The following is a 15,941-nucleotide window of genomic DNA, read 5'->3' on the forward strand; positions in this document are numbered from 1 at the left end:
CAGAAGATGATGATTAAATGTACTCTATTTTTAAAGGATTTATACTCAAATAGAACAAAAAAGGCTTTCTTCTGTCTTGCTTTCCAAGAGCCTAATAATAGAACAGATGAGCATGATGAGACCCCCTATCGCCTAAACAGGTATTTCTCTCACAGCTGAAATTGAACCACGAAAAGATTTATTTGGGTGAACAACTGCCCATAAGAGAGTTAACAGGAAAGAATGGGGAGGATTATTTATGGAGGTGAGGTGGAAGAATAGCAGGGGAGAGAAACAACCTCAGTGTAATTCAAGTTAACCAAATCAACTCAACATCATTCTGTCACATCACTGAGAACAGACTTGCTAATGAAATTGCAATGTTGATAAGAGCAACAGTTCATGGCTGAACTTGGGTTATTTATAAGCTCAAGGAGGCCAGTGTCCAGTGGAGGGGAAATAGAGGGAGGGAAGAATCTTTTAATTGTAGCAGTGGGCAGCTAGGTGGTACAGTGGGTAGAGTGCTGGGTCCCTCTTCCAGAGTTCAAAACTGGCTTCAGACATTTACTAACTGGACAAGTGATCCTTTGCCAGGAAAACCCCAAATGGGGTCACAGAGAGTTGTACACAATTAAAAACCATCTGAACAACAATAACAGCAAACCGTGCCAATATATAGCAGTCCTTTTAGAGTTGGTTGACTGCAAAACCCTGCAGTCAGAGGGAAGCTGAGGACAAGGAAAACAGGACATTGAAAACAAAGCTAATGAGTTATATATATCCCTGATGTCCTACAAAAATGTCTTCTCTATCAACCTAAAGAGATTTTGTCAAAGGATGCCATATTCTTAGTGGCTTCTAAGATGAATGATTTCACTGATATGCACACTCGCTCAACACACCCAGACTGCAATCTGTCACTCATTTTTTTCAGCTATACCTGTGAGCTTCCCGTCAACTCAGATTCTGTGATTCTGCAATGGCGATTCGCGTTGATTTTTGCTAATAGTAACTAAGTTTTAAATAAACAAGAACGTTTTTTGGAACAATAACAAAAATAAAACAATGACAGAGAAAAGCCACATACCCGATGAGCTAATCCTCCAGGAACAATCGTCTTCACAACCACACCACTCGATTTCCCACCAACAATTCCAAAACCTAAGCCGGAACCATCATTAACAAGTTCAACATCTTCAACATGACCCCAGCAAACCTGTAATCAACAGCAAAAAGCATCCGTTACAGAGAGGCCATCATCAACATTTCTAGAGGGTTTCTATATGGAAAGGAACACTCAACAAATCCAACAGTCTTACTGAGCATCTATTATATGCAAGGTATTAAAAAAAAGAGTATGACCAAGACAGTCTCTGCTGTCAAGGAATGACCATGTATTTAGGAGGGGAGACAGAGTATTTACACTAATAATACACACAAATAGATAAAGAGTCACAAAGAAAGACAGAGACACAAAGTCAAAGAAACAGACAAATACACCCAGGCAGGCAAAGAGAAATATAGGCAGACAGACCAAGTCATATACATGGATGATTAGAATTTGAAAAATGAGTAGCTGAGGACAGCTAGGTGACTCAGGAGATTGAGAACCAAAGTCTAGGGATGCGAGGTCCTGAGTTCAAATCTGACCTCAAGATACTTTCTAGATTTCTGTGACCCTAGGCAAGTCACTTAAGCCCACATTGGCTAGGCTTTACTACTCTTCTGTTTTGGAACCAATGCACAGTACTGATTATAAGATAGGTAAGGGGTTTTTAGGAAGGGAAGGAGAGAGGGAAGGAGAGAGGGAAGGAAGGAAGGAAGGAAGGAAGGAAGGAAGGAAGGAAGGAAGGAAGGAAGGAAGGAAGGAAGGAAGGAAGGAAGGAAGGAAGGAAGGAAGGAAGGAAGGAAGGAAGGAAGGAAGGAAGGAAGGGAGGGAGGGAGGGAGGGAGGGAGGGAGGGAGGGAGGGAGGGAGGGAGGGAGGGAGGGAGGGAGGAAGGAAGGAAGGGAGGGAGGGAGGGAGGGAGGGAGGGAGGGAGGGAGGGAGGGAGGGAGGGAGGAAGGAAGGGAGGGAGGGAGGAAGGAAGGGAGGGAGGGAGGAAGGAAGGGAGGGAGGGAGGGAGGGAGGGAGGCAGGGAGGCAGGGAGGGAGGGAGGGAGGGAGGAAGGAAGGAAGGAAGGAAGGAAGGAAGGAAGGGAGGGAGGGAGGGAGGGAGGCAGGGAGGGAGGGAGGGAGGAAGGAGAAGAGGGGAAAAAGGGAAAGATGAAGGAAGGGAGGAAAGAAAGATAAGTTTCTATTAAATAGCAACAGATAGCAAATGACTTCTTTTATCCCCATTTTATAGTTGAAGAAATGATGCTCAGAGGTGGCATGATTTGTCTAAGGTCATATGACTTATCAAAAGAATTATGCCCAAAAGAACCACTCTTCTGAATTTTTGTAAACCTTTACCTTTGATCTTAGAATTGATAGTAAGTATCAGTTCCAAGGCAGAAGACCAGGAAGAGCTAGGCATTTGGCATCCAGTGACCTTCTCAGGTTCATAAGCTAGAAGTGTCTGAAGTGAAATCTCACCTCTCTGAATTTTCAGGCAGCAAGGTTCCAAGGGGAAAAGGCTACATTTGAAGGACTTAGTCTGTCTTCCCAACTCAGCCACTTGTACAACCAACCACAAACAAGTCACTTAATTTGGTAGTGCCTCAGTTTACTCCTTGGTAAAATGAGGTGGTTGGACTAGATGGCCTCTAACATCCCTTCCAGCTCCAAATATAGGTCCTGTACAGATACCATGTCTAGGCCTACACCCCAAAGAGATTAAAGAAAGAGGAAAAGCACCCATATATGTAAATATTTACAGCAGTTCTTTTGATGGTGACAAAGAACTAGAAAATTGAAGGGATTCGCATCAATTGGAGAATGGCAGAATAAACAATTCTTTATGTGTATAATGGAATATAAGTACACTATAAGAAATGATGAAGAAAAAGGCCTCAGAGAACTTTGGAAACATTTGTTGAGAATTAAAAGAGTGCAATAAGAAGAACCAGAACAATTTATATATCAACAACAATGGAATTCCAGTACACCCATGATGAAGCAGGCTCTCATCTCCCAACAGAGAGGGGATAGCATCTGAGTACAAAATAACACTTTTGTTTTTGACATGGTCAGTGTGGAAATTTACTTTCCTTGAATATCCATGGTTGTTACATAGGTTTCTTTTTTTTTAATGGATTGAGAAGTGGGGGGAAGAAAATAGATTTTTTTAAAAAGAAAAATAAAAGGAGGGGGAAAGAGTCTTTGCAAAGAAAACAAATCAAAAATAATCTCAGATGAAGCAAAAATTTATATCAGTATCCTCATAGCAACTAATTGTCTGGCTGCAGATAGTATCTAGAAAGACAGAATCTTTCCCCTATCTCCTAAAAGAATAATAACTAAAATTCATCCATAGAATTGGAGAATCCATCTAGTCTGACTCACAGCTAGAGGAGAATCCCAGCTACATCACTGAGATGGTCACCTAGCCTTTGCTGGAAGAGCTCCAGTTCCCTCCTATGTTGTTGGCCTAAGTCATTTGTTGATAGCTCTAATTGAAAAGAAATCTTTCATGAAATGAAATTTTCATCCATTGTGTACAGGGAGCTCCTAGTTTTGCCCTCTGCTGTGAAGCAGAACAACCCAGATCCCTATTGCACAGGACAGGCTAGTGACTCATTTTCCTAACGCTAGCTTGATTTGTCTCCTGAAGGTCAGCAACATATACCTAAAGTCCAGCTGAGACAGAAACCCTTCTGGGAAAAACATCAGAAAGGAGAGGGGGAAAAAGGTCTTTATGAAATATCTCACCTACACGAAAATGATAATTGCTTTTAGTAGTCACACAAATTAGGAGATGATGCATCTGGACCTCATTTTCCTAGTCTCTAAAAGGAGGGGATTGTATTTCTTGACCTCTAAGGTTATCTTGTGATTCTCTGAATACAATAAAAATTTCCCTTTTCTCTCTCCAAAGCCTCTGGGTTAACCAACCACCATTCCAAATGGCAGAGACCAGGAATATCAGACCAGAGGCCTCATTCTCCAGACTGGTGACTGTTCCTCCCTAAATACTTATGAGGGCAACTCCTTCACCACCTAATCAACAGCCTGGCCTCTCCCACAACTTTGCTCTTTCTTTGTCCTCTAGTTCTGGAACCAAGAACCACTTTGAAATGAACTCTGAAAATGTCCCTGGATGGGGTGTGTCAATCTTCTCTGCATTCCAAAACAAGGTGTGTTATTTCTCCCATAAGAATATAAGGAGGCAGCAACTGCTTTTTGCAAACAATAATCCACTTAAGAAATGCTTTTTTAAAAATTCATTCATTCCTACCTTAGGAAACCTTTAGACAGACTTACTTACTAGGGGCATAACCCAAGATGTAAATCTTCCCAGGTTCTTACTCACCTTCTCTGAAGGGTTTAGATCACTCAGGCTAGTTGAACTTTGGCCTGGCCATTGTCGAGTTCCCCTAGCAACAACCAAATGCAGAGATCCCATGCACTGCTGGAGCAGAGTGATAGCTTGTTGATGGGTGATGTTCCTGTCCAGGAGGGTGTGATTGATGGCCAGGATTTGGTCATTTTCCTTTAATCGTTGATCTCTTGAAATAGGGGAAGGCATTTTTCTTTCTGTTAAGTGGCTCATTAATTTCTCAGAAGAGAAGGCAAAAACAAAACAGAGAACAACCCAACAACAACAAACCCCCCAAGTCTGAGGACTCCACATTCAGCAGGTTGCTACAGAGTTCTTTTGTTTATTACACTGTTTCAATTAAAGACTACAACTTAGCACTTCAGAATGTTTTTTTCATCAGAGCACACATTAAGTAATTAACACAAGTTACACTGTGTGCATCCTGTAAATTGTTGGGGGTTTTTTGTAAAGACATTTGGTTTTAAAGGTAAACAAAAACAATGCCAGCCAGTCTATTTGAAGGTGTTCTCCACGCCCACTCAAGCTGTTTCTTCACCACTCCCTCCAAAAATCCACCCGCAAACCTGCTGAAAGGCAGCTTCACTTGCTCAGCTGAAATGACTAGAACAGTCAAGAGCATCTTCTTGGCGAGATTCAACAGCCTTCTCTTGGTCCTAATGTTCACTGACCTCTCCAGCATCTTGCCCTGCTGATCACCCACCTCCTTCTGAAAAAGCTCTTCTGGCATGAATTCTTTGACTCTTCACTGTTCAATTTTGGCATCGTTAACTGACCCTCCTCGGTCTTATTCTCTAGTTCTGTCCTCATCTCTCTTTTCTGCTCTTTTTTGACTTCTATCACTTTAAAAGTTCATCCACTGCTTATTAGAAGCCTACGGTCCCTCGGATAATAAGCAGCACATGCCCCAAGACTTCCTGAGAGCCCAGTCTCTTTTCTACTCAATCAAATGCCTCCTGGAAGCCAGTTACCATGCTTTACCTCTGGCCCAACACAGCACTTCTCTTATTAGACCAACTCATTTATGTACCTGTATGGGGCAGCTAGATGGCTATTTCTTTCTTTTCTTTCTTTTTTCTCTTTTTGCTCCCTTAGCTCTGCTATTTTTCTTAGTGGAGGAAAGAATCATAGGCTCCAAGACCTGGAGCAGAAAGGAATCTCAGAGGCTATCTGGTCCAATTCCCTCATTTTAGAGATCAGAAAAACTGAGGCCCAGGGAAGTTCAAGTGACTTGAAGAGAAATACTGGGGAAAGTGAAGATCAATAAAGTATTGTTTTAAAAAATGATTGTGGAGAAAACAAGTAACTCTCACCTGTCTGCTATGCTTCCTGGCTGGACTTCCTTCACAAAGAGATCCACACCTCCTTCGCCTCCAGCATTTTGCTTTCTTACAGTCACCACACTGAATCCCAGACCTCCAGTAGATGGCTTTGCTATATCTATATATTCAATCTGTCTGCCCTGATGGGGAGAGAAATAAAGTGCACAGCTTACTGTTGAGCTAGCTCTGAACCTGATGAGCACAGGCAAAGATACTTTGGCCAGTTCCAAGACTATACCAAGCCAGCATTTGGATTTCTGGGAAAACTCTCACTTTTTGATTGGCAGTAAAAATCGAATCCAGGGCATGATGGCCTCAAGGATGTTTCATCACCTCAGGGAACTGGGGAAGCATTTTGACACTTCATTCCCATGATGAGCTGAACCCCATGAGGAAGAAGCACTCTCAGAGGAAAGAAACCTTGTTTCCTATTGCATGTTTTCTGCACATCTATGAACATCTTCAAAATGTTCTGAATTCTTCCCTCCACTGGTTTCTTACTAAAAATTCCTTTCAGTTCCATCTTCAGAGAGGCAGAGAATCTAAGCTTCGAAATCCTCAGGATACAAGCTTTTAGCTCCAGTCCAAACAAGTAGCATCTCTGGTTTTTAATCAGGTTCACATTTCTCTCTACTGGGACAGCCTGAAAGACTGGGAGAAAACCTCACCCTACATAAGGGTTTTATCTTAAAAGAGGTGGCTCTGGTGCTTAAGGTCAAGGACTTTAGTAGTAGTAGTAGTCTCTCGGTAACCGAGGATGACTATTGTCTTTGTGTGAGTGTGCACAAAGACACTTGTGCGTGAAGGAGATTTAAGTGGAAAAGTCGATGCACAGAGTCAGTCCCACTCTCTCTGCGTTGGAAGCCTGGGTCCAGTGGCACAAAAAGTCGTTACACCTGGAGACTTCCTCAGCTGCATTGGATGGCTGTGTTGTCCTTTGTGTTCCAACACGCCCTGAGCACTCCACAGTGCTTTGCTGAGTTGCCATCTCAGTCGTTGAACCTTCTTGTTGGCTTCTAATAGCACACTAATTGAAAGAGTCCCCTTTCTAATGCCAGGGGACTTACAAAAGCAAAACCCAAAAAGCAACTGTTGAACAATAAACAAATGGAATAAAGAGATAATGCTAAGTCAGGGATTCTCATTTAAACAGTTAGGCTTTAAAATTCATGAATTTGCTATCTGATTGGGCCTTATCTGTTCTAATCACTTTCCATTTGTAAACTGAAACTCACAAGTAAGTAAAGGTTTCTTCAGAGCCTTCAGGGGAGGAACAAATCTGGCCCCAAATGTCAAAAATCAATTATAGAAAATGCATAAGTGAGAAGGGAAATTAGTCAAAGGTGATATTTGAAACATTTCCCCAGCTTTTAAATATATTTTTTATAAAGACATCAACTCGATTCTTTTCAATTTTATTTTATTCTGTAGGATTTGAAGAGGAAAAGTGGATGGATTCTCAGAGAGAGAGATTACAGGCAATCTTCCCTCTCTAAGGAACCAACCCAGTTCTCTCCTCTTTGGCTACCCAGGTAAAATATGCTGATAGGAAGTTGAAGAGAACAAGATTAAATTTTTTTTTATCATATTGGCAATGGGTTTACAACCTATATGGAAAGTTGCCTAAAGGTATGAGAAGTTAAATAAGGTCTCCAAGGCAATACAGAGAGTATGTGTCAGAAAAAAAAATAAACCCAGAGCTTCCTGACACCAAGGCCAGCTCTCCATCCATTATGTATAAGGCAGCTGGTAGCTTAGTGGATAGAATGATGAATTTTTTTAAATTTTATTTATTAAGAGTCAGAAAGTTCTAAATTCAAATTCAGTCACAGACATTAATTGTGTGACCCTGGGAAAGTCACTTACTTTAATTTACCTCAGTGTCCTTAACTGTAAAATGGGGATAATTTTAATCTAGCTGTCTATTTATTCTTTCATTCATTCCTTTATTAGCAGTGCCTACCTCCCAGGGTTTTTGTGAAAATCAAATTAGGTAATATTTGAAAAGAAGCAAAAAGCACTTAGCACAGCATCTGGCACATAGTAGGCACTACACAAATGCATATTTATTCCTTTAGGCCATGCTAAATGGGGCCACAAACACAAAAACACAAATCTTTTCCTTCAAGACATTTATATTCTATAAGAAGAGAATATTATTGAATATAAATATAAACAATAATTCAAGGTAATTTTGCCAAGAGGCACTTGCAACTAGGGGATAGGGCAGTGTTGGGAAAGGCTTCCTGGTGTTGAACTCAGCATAGAAGATAGGTAGGAGAGGTAAGAGAAGGTAACATACACCAGGCAGAGGGGCACCCATTGTAATGTCAGAGAGTTAGGAAATGAGGTTACATGTAACAAGATGTGACTTGACCTACCTGGGCCATCTGTTGGATGACAGAGTTAAATTCCTCATTTCTGGAACGTGGAGGCCAAGGAAACACACCACCTGAGTTATTAAAGGCTGTGTGGGCATTCCCATTGGCGATGGAGGAGTCAGTAAACACAAGCAACCCTTTCCTGGAAAAATCAAAGTTGGCCGGGCAGTCTGAAGGAATGTGGCTAAGCTGATAAAAACAAAAAAAGGAGAATGGAAAAAGGAAAAGGAGGGGGGGGAGGGAGAGAGGGAGAGAAAGAGAGAGGAGAGAAAGAGGGAAAGAAAGAGGGGGGAAGGGAGAGAGGGAGGGAAAGAAAGAAAGAGAGAGAGAGAGAGGGAGGGAGGGAGGGAGAAGAAGAGAGAAAGAGAGGAGAGAGAGGGAAAGAAAGAGAGGGGGGAGAGAGAAAGGGAGGGAGGGAGAGAGGGAGAGAAAGAGAGAGGAGAGAGAGAGAGGGAAAGAAAGAGGGGGGAAAGGGAGAGAGGGAGGGAAAGAAAGAAAGAGAGAGAGAGAGAGGGAGGGAGGGAGGGAGGAGAGAAAGAGAGGAGAGAGAGGGAAAGAAAGAGGGGGGGAGAGGGAAAGGGAGGGAGGGAGAGAGAAAGGGAGGGAGAGAGGGAGAGGGAGAGATCACATAATTTTATAATCTGCTAAAAACTTCATGTATGAACACTTATGAGAGATTAGAGGTTGCAAGTTGCACATAGAGCTAACAGCTTATGTATGTAGATGGTATAAAAAAACATAGCTTGGTCTGTTTGTTAATCCTTTGGCTACCAGAGATCAGACTTAGATCTAAAAGCCACTCATTTTACAGAATAAACCACCACGGGGGTGGGGGGGGTGGGGTTCCAAGGTCTCATGTACTAAAGACAACTAAGTGGCTCAGTAAATAGAAAGCCAGGCCTAGAGGGGGAGATTCAGGATTCAGATCTAGCCTAGCTATGTGACCCTGGGCAAGTCACTTAACTCCCATTGCCTAGCCGTTATGGCTCTTCTGTGTAGGAACCAACACACAGTATTGATTCTAAGCCAGAAAGTAGGAGTTTAAAAAAGTAAAATAAAAACCATGATAAGAATACTTTAATAAACAGTCCATCAGGATAAAGACAGGTGACCACATAGGCACCAGCACCATCTACTAACTAGCAACATTCCATGTCAACTGCAGGCAAGAATGGTCTGTGAGCAGGCAGCAGTTCCCCAAAGGAAGAGGGCACACATAGAATAGCAAAGCTGGGCTATTTCACAAATCTAGGATCTGCCTGTGGATAATAATAGCAGGAGCAGCAGCAGAAATGGTTACATCTATAGTGCCTGAGAGGCAGTGTAGCCTAGCAGATAGCAATCTGGTCACAAAGATCTGTATTCAAGTTCCTGTGCCACCTGTTTGCTGTGTGGCCCTTCATTCCTCTGGTCTCTAGACAATTCTAACTTACAGAGTTGGTGCTGATCTGCATCCAGAGCCCTAAGGCCCCAACCAAAAGTCGAAGAAAAAGAAAACATATCTAAGACTATACAGAGCCCCCTACAGCTGGCATTTTTCTTGGCAAACTTCTCCAGCAATAGATAGTGTGAGATTCAAGAGGAGAAAGTAATTGGGAGGTTGATTAGGTGACAACATACGCAACTTCCTAATAATTGGCCATCCAAAAGGGCAACCGACTGGAGCAGAGTGGGGAGTAGCAGGGGACTTGGGGGGTAGAGTGGAGAAGATTTGACAACTTTTTAAGGAAAAACAGAAAGACCATTTGTTGAAAAAGCTATGATGATGGGGCCGCTATGTGGTACAGTGGACAGAGCTCTAGGCCCAGAGTTGGGAGGGCCTGGCTCCAGATCTGGGCTCAAATGCTTTCTAGCTATGTGACCCTGAGAAAGACACTTAATTCCATTTGCCTCGCCTTTGTTTTTCTGTCCTAGAATTGTCACTAGGGCAGGAAGTAGGAGCTTAACAAAGCTACAATGGTGCTCATGACTTGACCCATCCAACTCTGTGATCCCAGCCCATCACTTCCCCAAATCAGAATGTCTTCACATCCATCTATAGATCTCCATCCTAAAACCACTGGACAAGGACGACCATGGGTTCAAACCTACCTGGCCCTTCAGTTGTCTGATGGATTGCTGAATTGTAAGAATCTGGTTGAAGAGAGGGCTCTTCAGTGTCTCACAAAACAAGGCAAGTTTCTCATTCTGGGAGGTGTCACCCCTGTCTTGCAATTTCATTTGCAGCCGCTCGAGGACCTGCAGAATCTGCAGCTTATCTGTGGTAGAAATAATGTACAAAAGCACCAGTTAAATACCAATGGTTTTCCATTCCTTCCCTGAAAACGCAACCCTCTGTTATGGAGATGAACAAATTATAGACATACTTGCTGCAGGATTTTCCGGCATCTTGGACTGTTCTCTTCAAACAACTGGAAAAATCTATGGATTTAAGAAAAATGCATTTAAGATATAATTATATACATGTGTATCTATTCAAAGAGAGATAAATAGATGGATGGGTGGGTAGATATATAGATGATAGATAAATAGAGATAGAAACAGATTTATACATTGAGAGACACAAAGTCACAAATAGAGAAGAGATGGATAGAAATAGACACAGACACAGATATATACATAGATGGATAGAGATATACAGCAGACAGAGAGACTGATAGATAGATGGACAGACAGACAAGTAGATGAAGACAGATAATAGACACAAAAACACACAAAGAAGAGATAGATAGAAATAGACACACACAGATATATACATAGATGGATAGAGATGGGCAGAGAGGCAGACAGACGGAAAGAGCCAGACAGATAGATGGACAGGCAGATAGATAGATAGATAGATTAGATGGGTGATATAGATAGATAGATAGATAGATAGATAGATAGATAGATAGATAGATAGATGGATGGATGGATAGATGGGTGATAGAGATAGATGATATAGATAGATGATAGATAAATAGATATAGATAGATAGATGGATAGACAGATAGATTAGATGGATGATAGATATATAGATTGATAGAGAGAGATGGAGAAAGGGATAGATAGATAGATAGATAGATAGATAGATAGATAGATAGACAGATGGATAGATGGATAGATAGATAGATTAGAAGGGTGATATAGATAGATAGATAGATAGATAGATAGATAGATAGATAGATAGATAGATGGGTGGATAGATAGATAGATAGATGGGTGGATAGATAGATGGGTGATAGAGATAGATGATAAATAGATATAGATAGATGGATAGACAGATAGATGGATGATAGATATATAGATTGATAGAGATGGAGAAAGGGATAGATAGATAGATAGATAGATACATACATACATACATACATACATACATACATACATACAGAGAGATATTCAGATGGATAGACAGATGGGCAGGTAGACAGGCAGGTAGGTAGGTATAAACACAAAAACAGATAGAGAAAAGATATAGAAATAAGACAGATAAAGAAAGAGAGGTAGCTGGATAGGTGGATAGGTAGATATATGACTAAATACTGCCTCCCTCCCTTACTGTAGTTGTGTGTGCAGTCTGTGGCTGATGTGGAGAGGATCTGAAAGCTGAAGGGCTTCATTCTTATAACTTACCTTCTTCATCTTTCTCCTCCTCCACCAGGATGTCCCAAAGCTATCTCAAACTCCACAAGTGCAAAACAAAAATACTTATTTCCTCCCAACTAGTCACTCTACTGAAATTCCTTATGTTTGTGACTATCCTGTCACTAGAGCTGCTATTTGGGTGATCCTGCAGGTCACATCTCCTTCCTCATTCTCAGTTTTGTAAAACAAGAGAGACAGTTGGCCCAAGTGGCCACTGGTTAATAATCTATCAGCCTCCCAATAGCCCAATCAGGTGACAGACCCTGATGACTCTATACTCTTCCATTCACAAGGCCTTCATCACCCAATAGCTGGTCCATTGCAATATGGCCAGAGGGCTTCCACAATTCCAGCCTCTCCCCACTCTAATCTATCTTCTAAAAAGCTATCAAATTGGCATTGCTCATTTCAATAAAGGAGATCTATGTCATTCCCCCAACTCAATCATTTTCAGTGGTTTTGTTGCCCTCAAGATAAAATAAAAATTCTCAAGCCTTTTCATAATAAAATGCTAATCTACCTTCCTACCCTTACTTTGTGACTCCCTTTCAAATATTTCCATTCATATACTGGCATTACCAAATATATTTTATGACTGCTCTTGATCTACTTCTCTTTTAATTTCATTTTTATATTTTTTAAAACCCTCACCTTCCATCTTAGACTCAATACTGTATATTGGATCCACAGCAGAAGAGTGATAAAGTCTAGGAAATGGGAGTTAAATGACTTGCCCAGGGTCACCCAGCTAGGAAGAGACTCCTGTCTCTAGTCCTGACTCTCAATCCACTGAGCCACCAAGCTGCCTCCCTTCATCTACTTCTAAAGTCTAGCCCTAGGACTACTTATTAGCTATTCCCAGAGCTCATAGATACAGGATTTCCCATCTTGCATTTGCACAAGGGCTTCTCCCAAGAACTCATCTCTCTCTCAAAATCTTTTATCTTCCTTCAAGAGTTAGTTCAGTAGCCTAGAGACAGGAGGTCCTAGGTTCAAATCTGACCTCAAACACTTCCTAGCTTTGTGACCCTGGGCAAGTCACTTAACCCCCATTGCCTAGCCCTTACCACTCTTCTGCCTTAGAACAAATACACAGTTTTCAATCTAAGACAGAAGATAAGGGTTTTAAAAAAAAAAAAAGAGTTATCTCAGTAGGGCGAAGCTAGATGCCTCAGTGGACTAAGAACTAGGCCTAGAGACTTAAGGTCCTGAGTTCAAATATGGCCTCAGACACATCCTAGTTGTGAAATCCTGAGCAAGTCACTTAACCCCCATTACCTAGTCCTTGCTGCTCTTCTGCCTTGGAACTAATAGTATTGATTCTAAGACAGAATGTGAGGGTGTTTTAAAAAAAAAGGTAGCTCAGTGATCCCTTGCTTAATGATGCCTTCTCAAATCTCTGCATTTTTGTCTCATCACTCTGTCTTCCTTTCTCAGTATATTTGTTGTCACTCCAAAGAATGTCAGCTCCTTGAGAGTACCAATCATGTTGGGTATTTGTCTCTAGATCCCTACCACGTTGACCAATAAACATTTTTCACCTTTTTCTTTGTATAAGACAAGTTCAACTGGAGGAAGGGGAGTAGTTTATAACCAAAACTAAGCTCTCAGCCTAGTTAATTTTATTCTTTGTGCTCTCAAAAACAAACAAACAAAAACACAAAACAATAACAATTATGATGATAATACTTAACATTTATATAGTGCCTACTATGTGGCAGGAACTGTACTGAGCACTTTTTATAATTATCACATTTAATCTTCACAATGAGCCTGGAAGTAGATGCTATTATTATTATTTCCACTTTACAGATGAGATAACTGAGACAAATGGAGTTAAGTGACTTGCCCAGGGTCACACAACTAGTAACTATCCAATGTTGGATTTGATCCTAGGTCTCCCTGACTCCAGGCTTTAGCCAGTGTACCACCTAACTGCCCCTAACTACTCTTGGTTACTTCCAAAACTGGGAGTATGCCACCATCTTTGTTTTCTATTAGTCCTTTTTAAACCCTCACCTTCCATCTTAGAATCAATACTGTGTATCGGTTCCAAAGTAGAAGAGCAGTAAGGGCAAGGCAATGGGGGTAAAGTGACTTGCCCAGAGTCACACAGCTGGGAAGTATCTGAAGCCAGATTTGAACCCAGGGCCTTCTTTCTTTAGTCCTGGATCTCAATCCACTGAGCCACCCAGCTGTTCTCTTCTATTAGTTTTTATCATCTTGGCTAAATCTTAGGTACGCTCATGATCTTTAGAGGTAAGTCAACAAGTAACCAATTAAAGGTCAGTTCAGGATGTGTCCGACCCAACAAGACCCTGGAGTTTTCATTAATTTCAATGGGATCTCTAGCAAAAGCACTCGAAGTCATCGGGACCCCACAACCATAGGATAATAGCATTAGGGCTAGAAGGGACCTTTGGGGTCACCTATACCCAACCACCTAATTTTTAATCAATGAAGAAACTGAGGCCCAGAAAGGTGACATCACAGGCCTGGAAGCAGCTATCAGGATTGAAACTCAGACCCTCTGACTCCAGATCTAGAATGTTTTCTCCCGTTTCAGGCAGGCTCAGCAGTATGAAACTGGCAGCCCCTGGCATAAAAGAGGAAGATGGGGTGACAGCTCTTTGGTTTCCCCTCTACCCCCCACTGCCCAAGCGTCATGCTTTCCAGCCAAAAGGTCAGCCTTTCTCTGCAAGGTGAGCAGGGCAAATTCCTCTCGTGCCAGACTGCTGGGCCATCTCCAGGAACGAGGAGCTCCGTCTCTATGAAAAGGTACATAATGACTCCGACTCTACCTCATGGGTCAACAAACTAGAACAGCCTGGAGCATTCAAGAGAATTCTGCTTGGTAAAGCCAAGAGCGGTTCTAGCATAACTCAAAGTGGGCAGAATTTGTATCCTTTTAAATGACTGTCCTTTTCTCCATCCTAACCAGTCTCTCCCCTCCCCATCTGCACACTCAGGGTGCCCCATGCCTTCTCTCATCTTCCTGTCAGGTAATCACACCAGCAGTATGGAGCAAGAGGGACCCAGGGTTAAACTTAAACCCAGAACAAGCCAAAGGGCAGTTAAGTGGCACAATGGTTAGAGCACGAGGTCTGGAGCTGGGATGGCCTGGGTTCGTATATGGTCTCAAACACATCCTAGCTGTGTGACCCTGGACAAGTCATTTAACCCCATTTGCCTGGCCTTTGCCCTTCTGCCTTAGAGTTGATGCGAAGACAGAAAGTAAGGGTCTACAAAAAAGCCAAGTTCAAATTCTGTTCCAGACTCTAGCTCTGTGACTCTGACCAAGTCACCTACCAAATAACAGCACCAATAATGGCTAGTTTTTATAAGGCACTTTATGGTTAATGTGATCTCAATTGAATTTCAGACAATCCTGGAAAGGATACTATTATTATCCCCATTTTTCCAGATGAGGAAACTCAGGTTGGCAGCATTTAAGTGATTTGCCCAGGATCACACATCTAAGTGTCTAAAGCAGCCTTCAAACTCAGCCTCAGTTTCCTCACCTGTAAAATGAGAGAAGGTAAAAATAGCAACTGTGTCAGAGTCCCTGTGAAGATGAAATGCGATAGTCTTTAGGCAAAGCACTTTGCCAAGTTCCTAGCTAGCTCTTTCTTGTTACCGAGCTAGGGTGTGCATCTAAAATTTGGGTTCACAGAATTCTAAAATTAGGTAAGGCCAGTGAGATCATTTAGTCCATCCCATGAGTCCCCTCTACAATATGTGACGATCCACTCTTCTTGAAGGCTTCCAGGAACTGGGGATTCTCTACTTTGAGAGGGAGCCCATTCTACTTCTTGGTCTAGTTTTAGTATCTCCAGACTTTAGCGCAGTGCTGGGCGTATATTAAGCACTTAACAGATGCTTGTGGATTGGCTAACAGAAGGCTTCAAGGCTATGGCACTCAATATACAGTCACCAGAGGCTGAGATAAAACTCGCTGTGGTACCCATGAGCATCCATGAGATAGGAAATGCACAATAAAAAGGCAAAGCACCAGACATATTGAAGATGGGAGTGCATGGGGAAAGAGAGGCTAGGAAAGAAAGTAAGGGGAAGGAGGAAAGTGTGCCAGGCTCTGTGCCAACTTACAAATGACAAATTCTGTCACTCAATGCTCACAACAACCCTGGGAAGCAAAT

At 42.0% G+C, this 15,941-nt stretch overlaps 1 protein-coding gene across 4 annotated transcripts in view; it reads right to left on the bottom strand.

The window, feature by feature from the left end:
* The window catches only part of PATJ (PATJ crumbs cell polarity complex component), a 364,450-nt gene that overhangs the window by 339,884 nt on the left and 8,625 nt on the right, over positions 1–15,941 (bottom strand). For all 4 annotated transcript variants that reach the window (XM_056814120.1, XM_056814123.1, XM_056814122.1 and 1 more), the window contains exons 2-7: positions 10,527–10,581; positions 10,252–10,418; positions 8,161–8,349; positions 5,771–5,919; positions 4,431–4,626; positions 1,067–1,195 (exon numbers count right to left, since the gene is read on the bottom strand). In XM_056814120.1, coding sequence (XP_056670098.1) covers positions 1,067–1,195; positions 4,431–4,626; positions 5,771–5,919; positions 8,161–8,349; positions 10,252–10,418; positions 10,527–10,548 — 852 coding nt within the window. In that variant the 5' untranslated portion in view covers positions 10,549–10,581. The remainder of the gene's footprint in view (positions 1–1,066; positions 1,196–4,430; positions 4,627–5,770; positions 5,920–8,160; positions 8,350–10,251; positions 10,419–10,526; positions 10,582–15,941) is intronic.

This window comes from Monodelphis domestica, chromosome 2, assembly GCF_027887165.1.
Source record: "Monodelphis domestica isolate mMonDom1 chromosome 2, mMonDom1.pri, whole genome shotgun sequence".
In the NCBI taxonomy this organism is placed as follows: Eukaryota; Metazoa; Chordata; class Mammalia; order Didelphimorphia; family Didelphidae; genus Monodelphis; species Monodelphis domestica.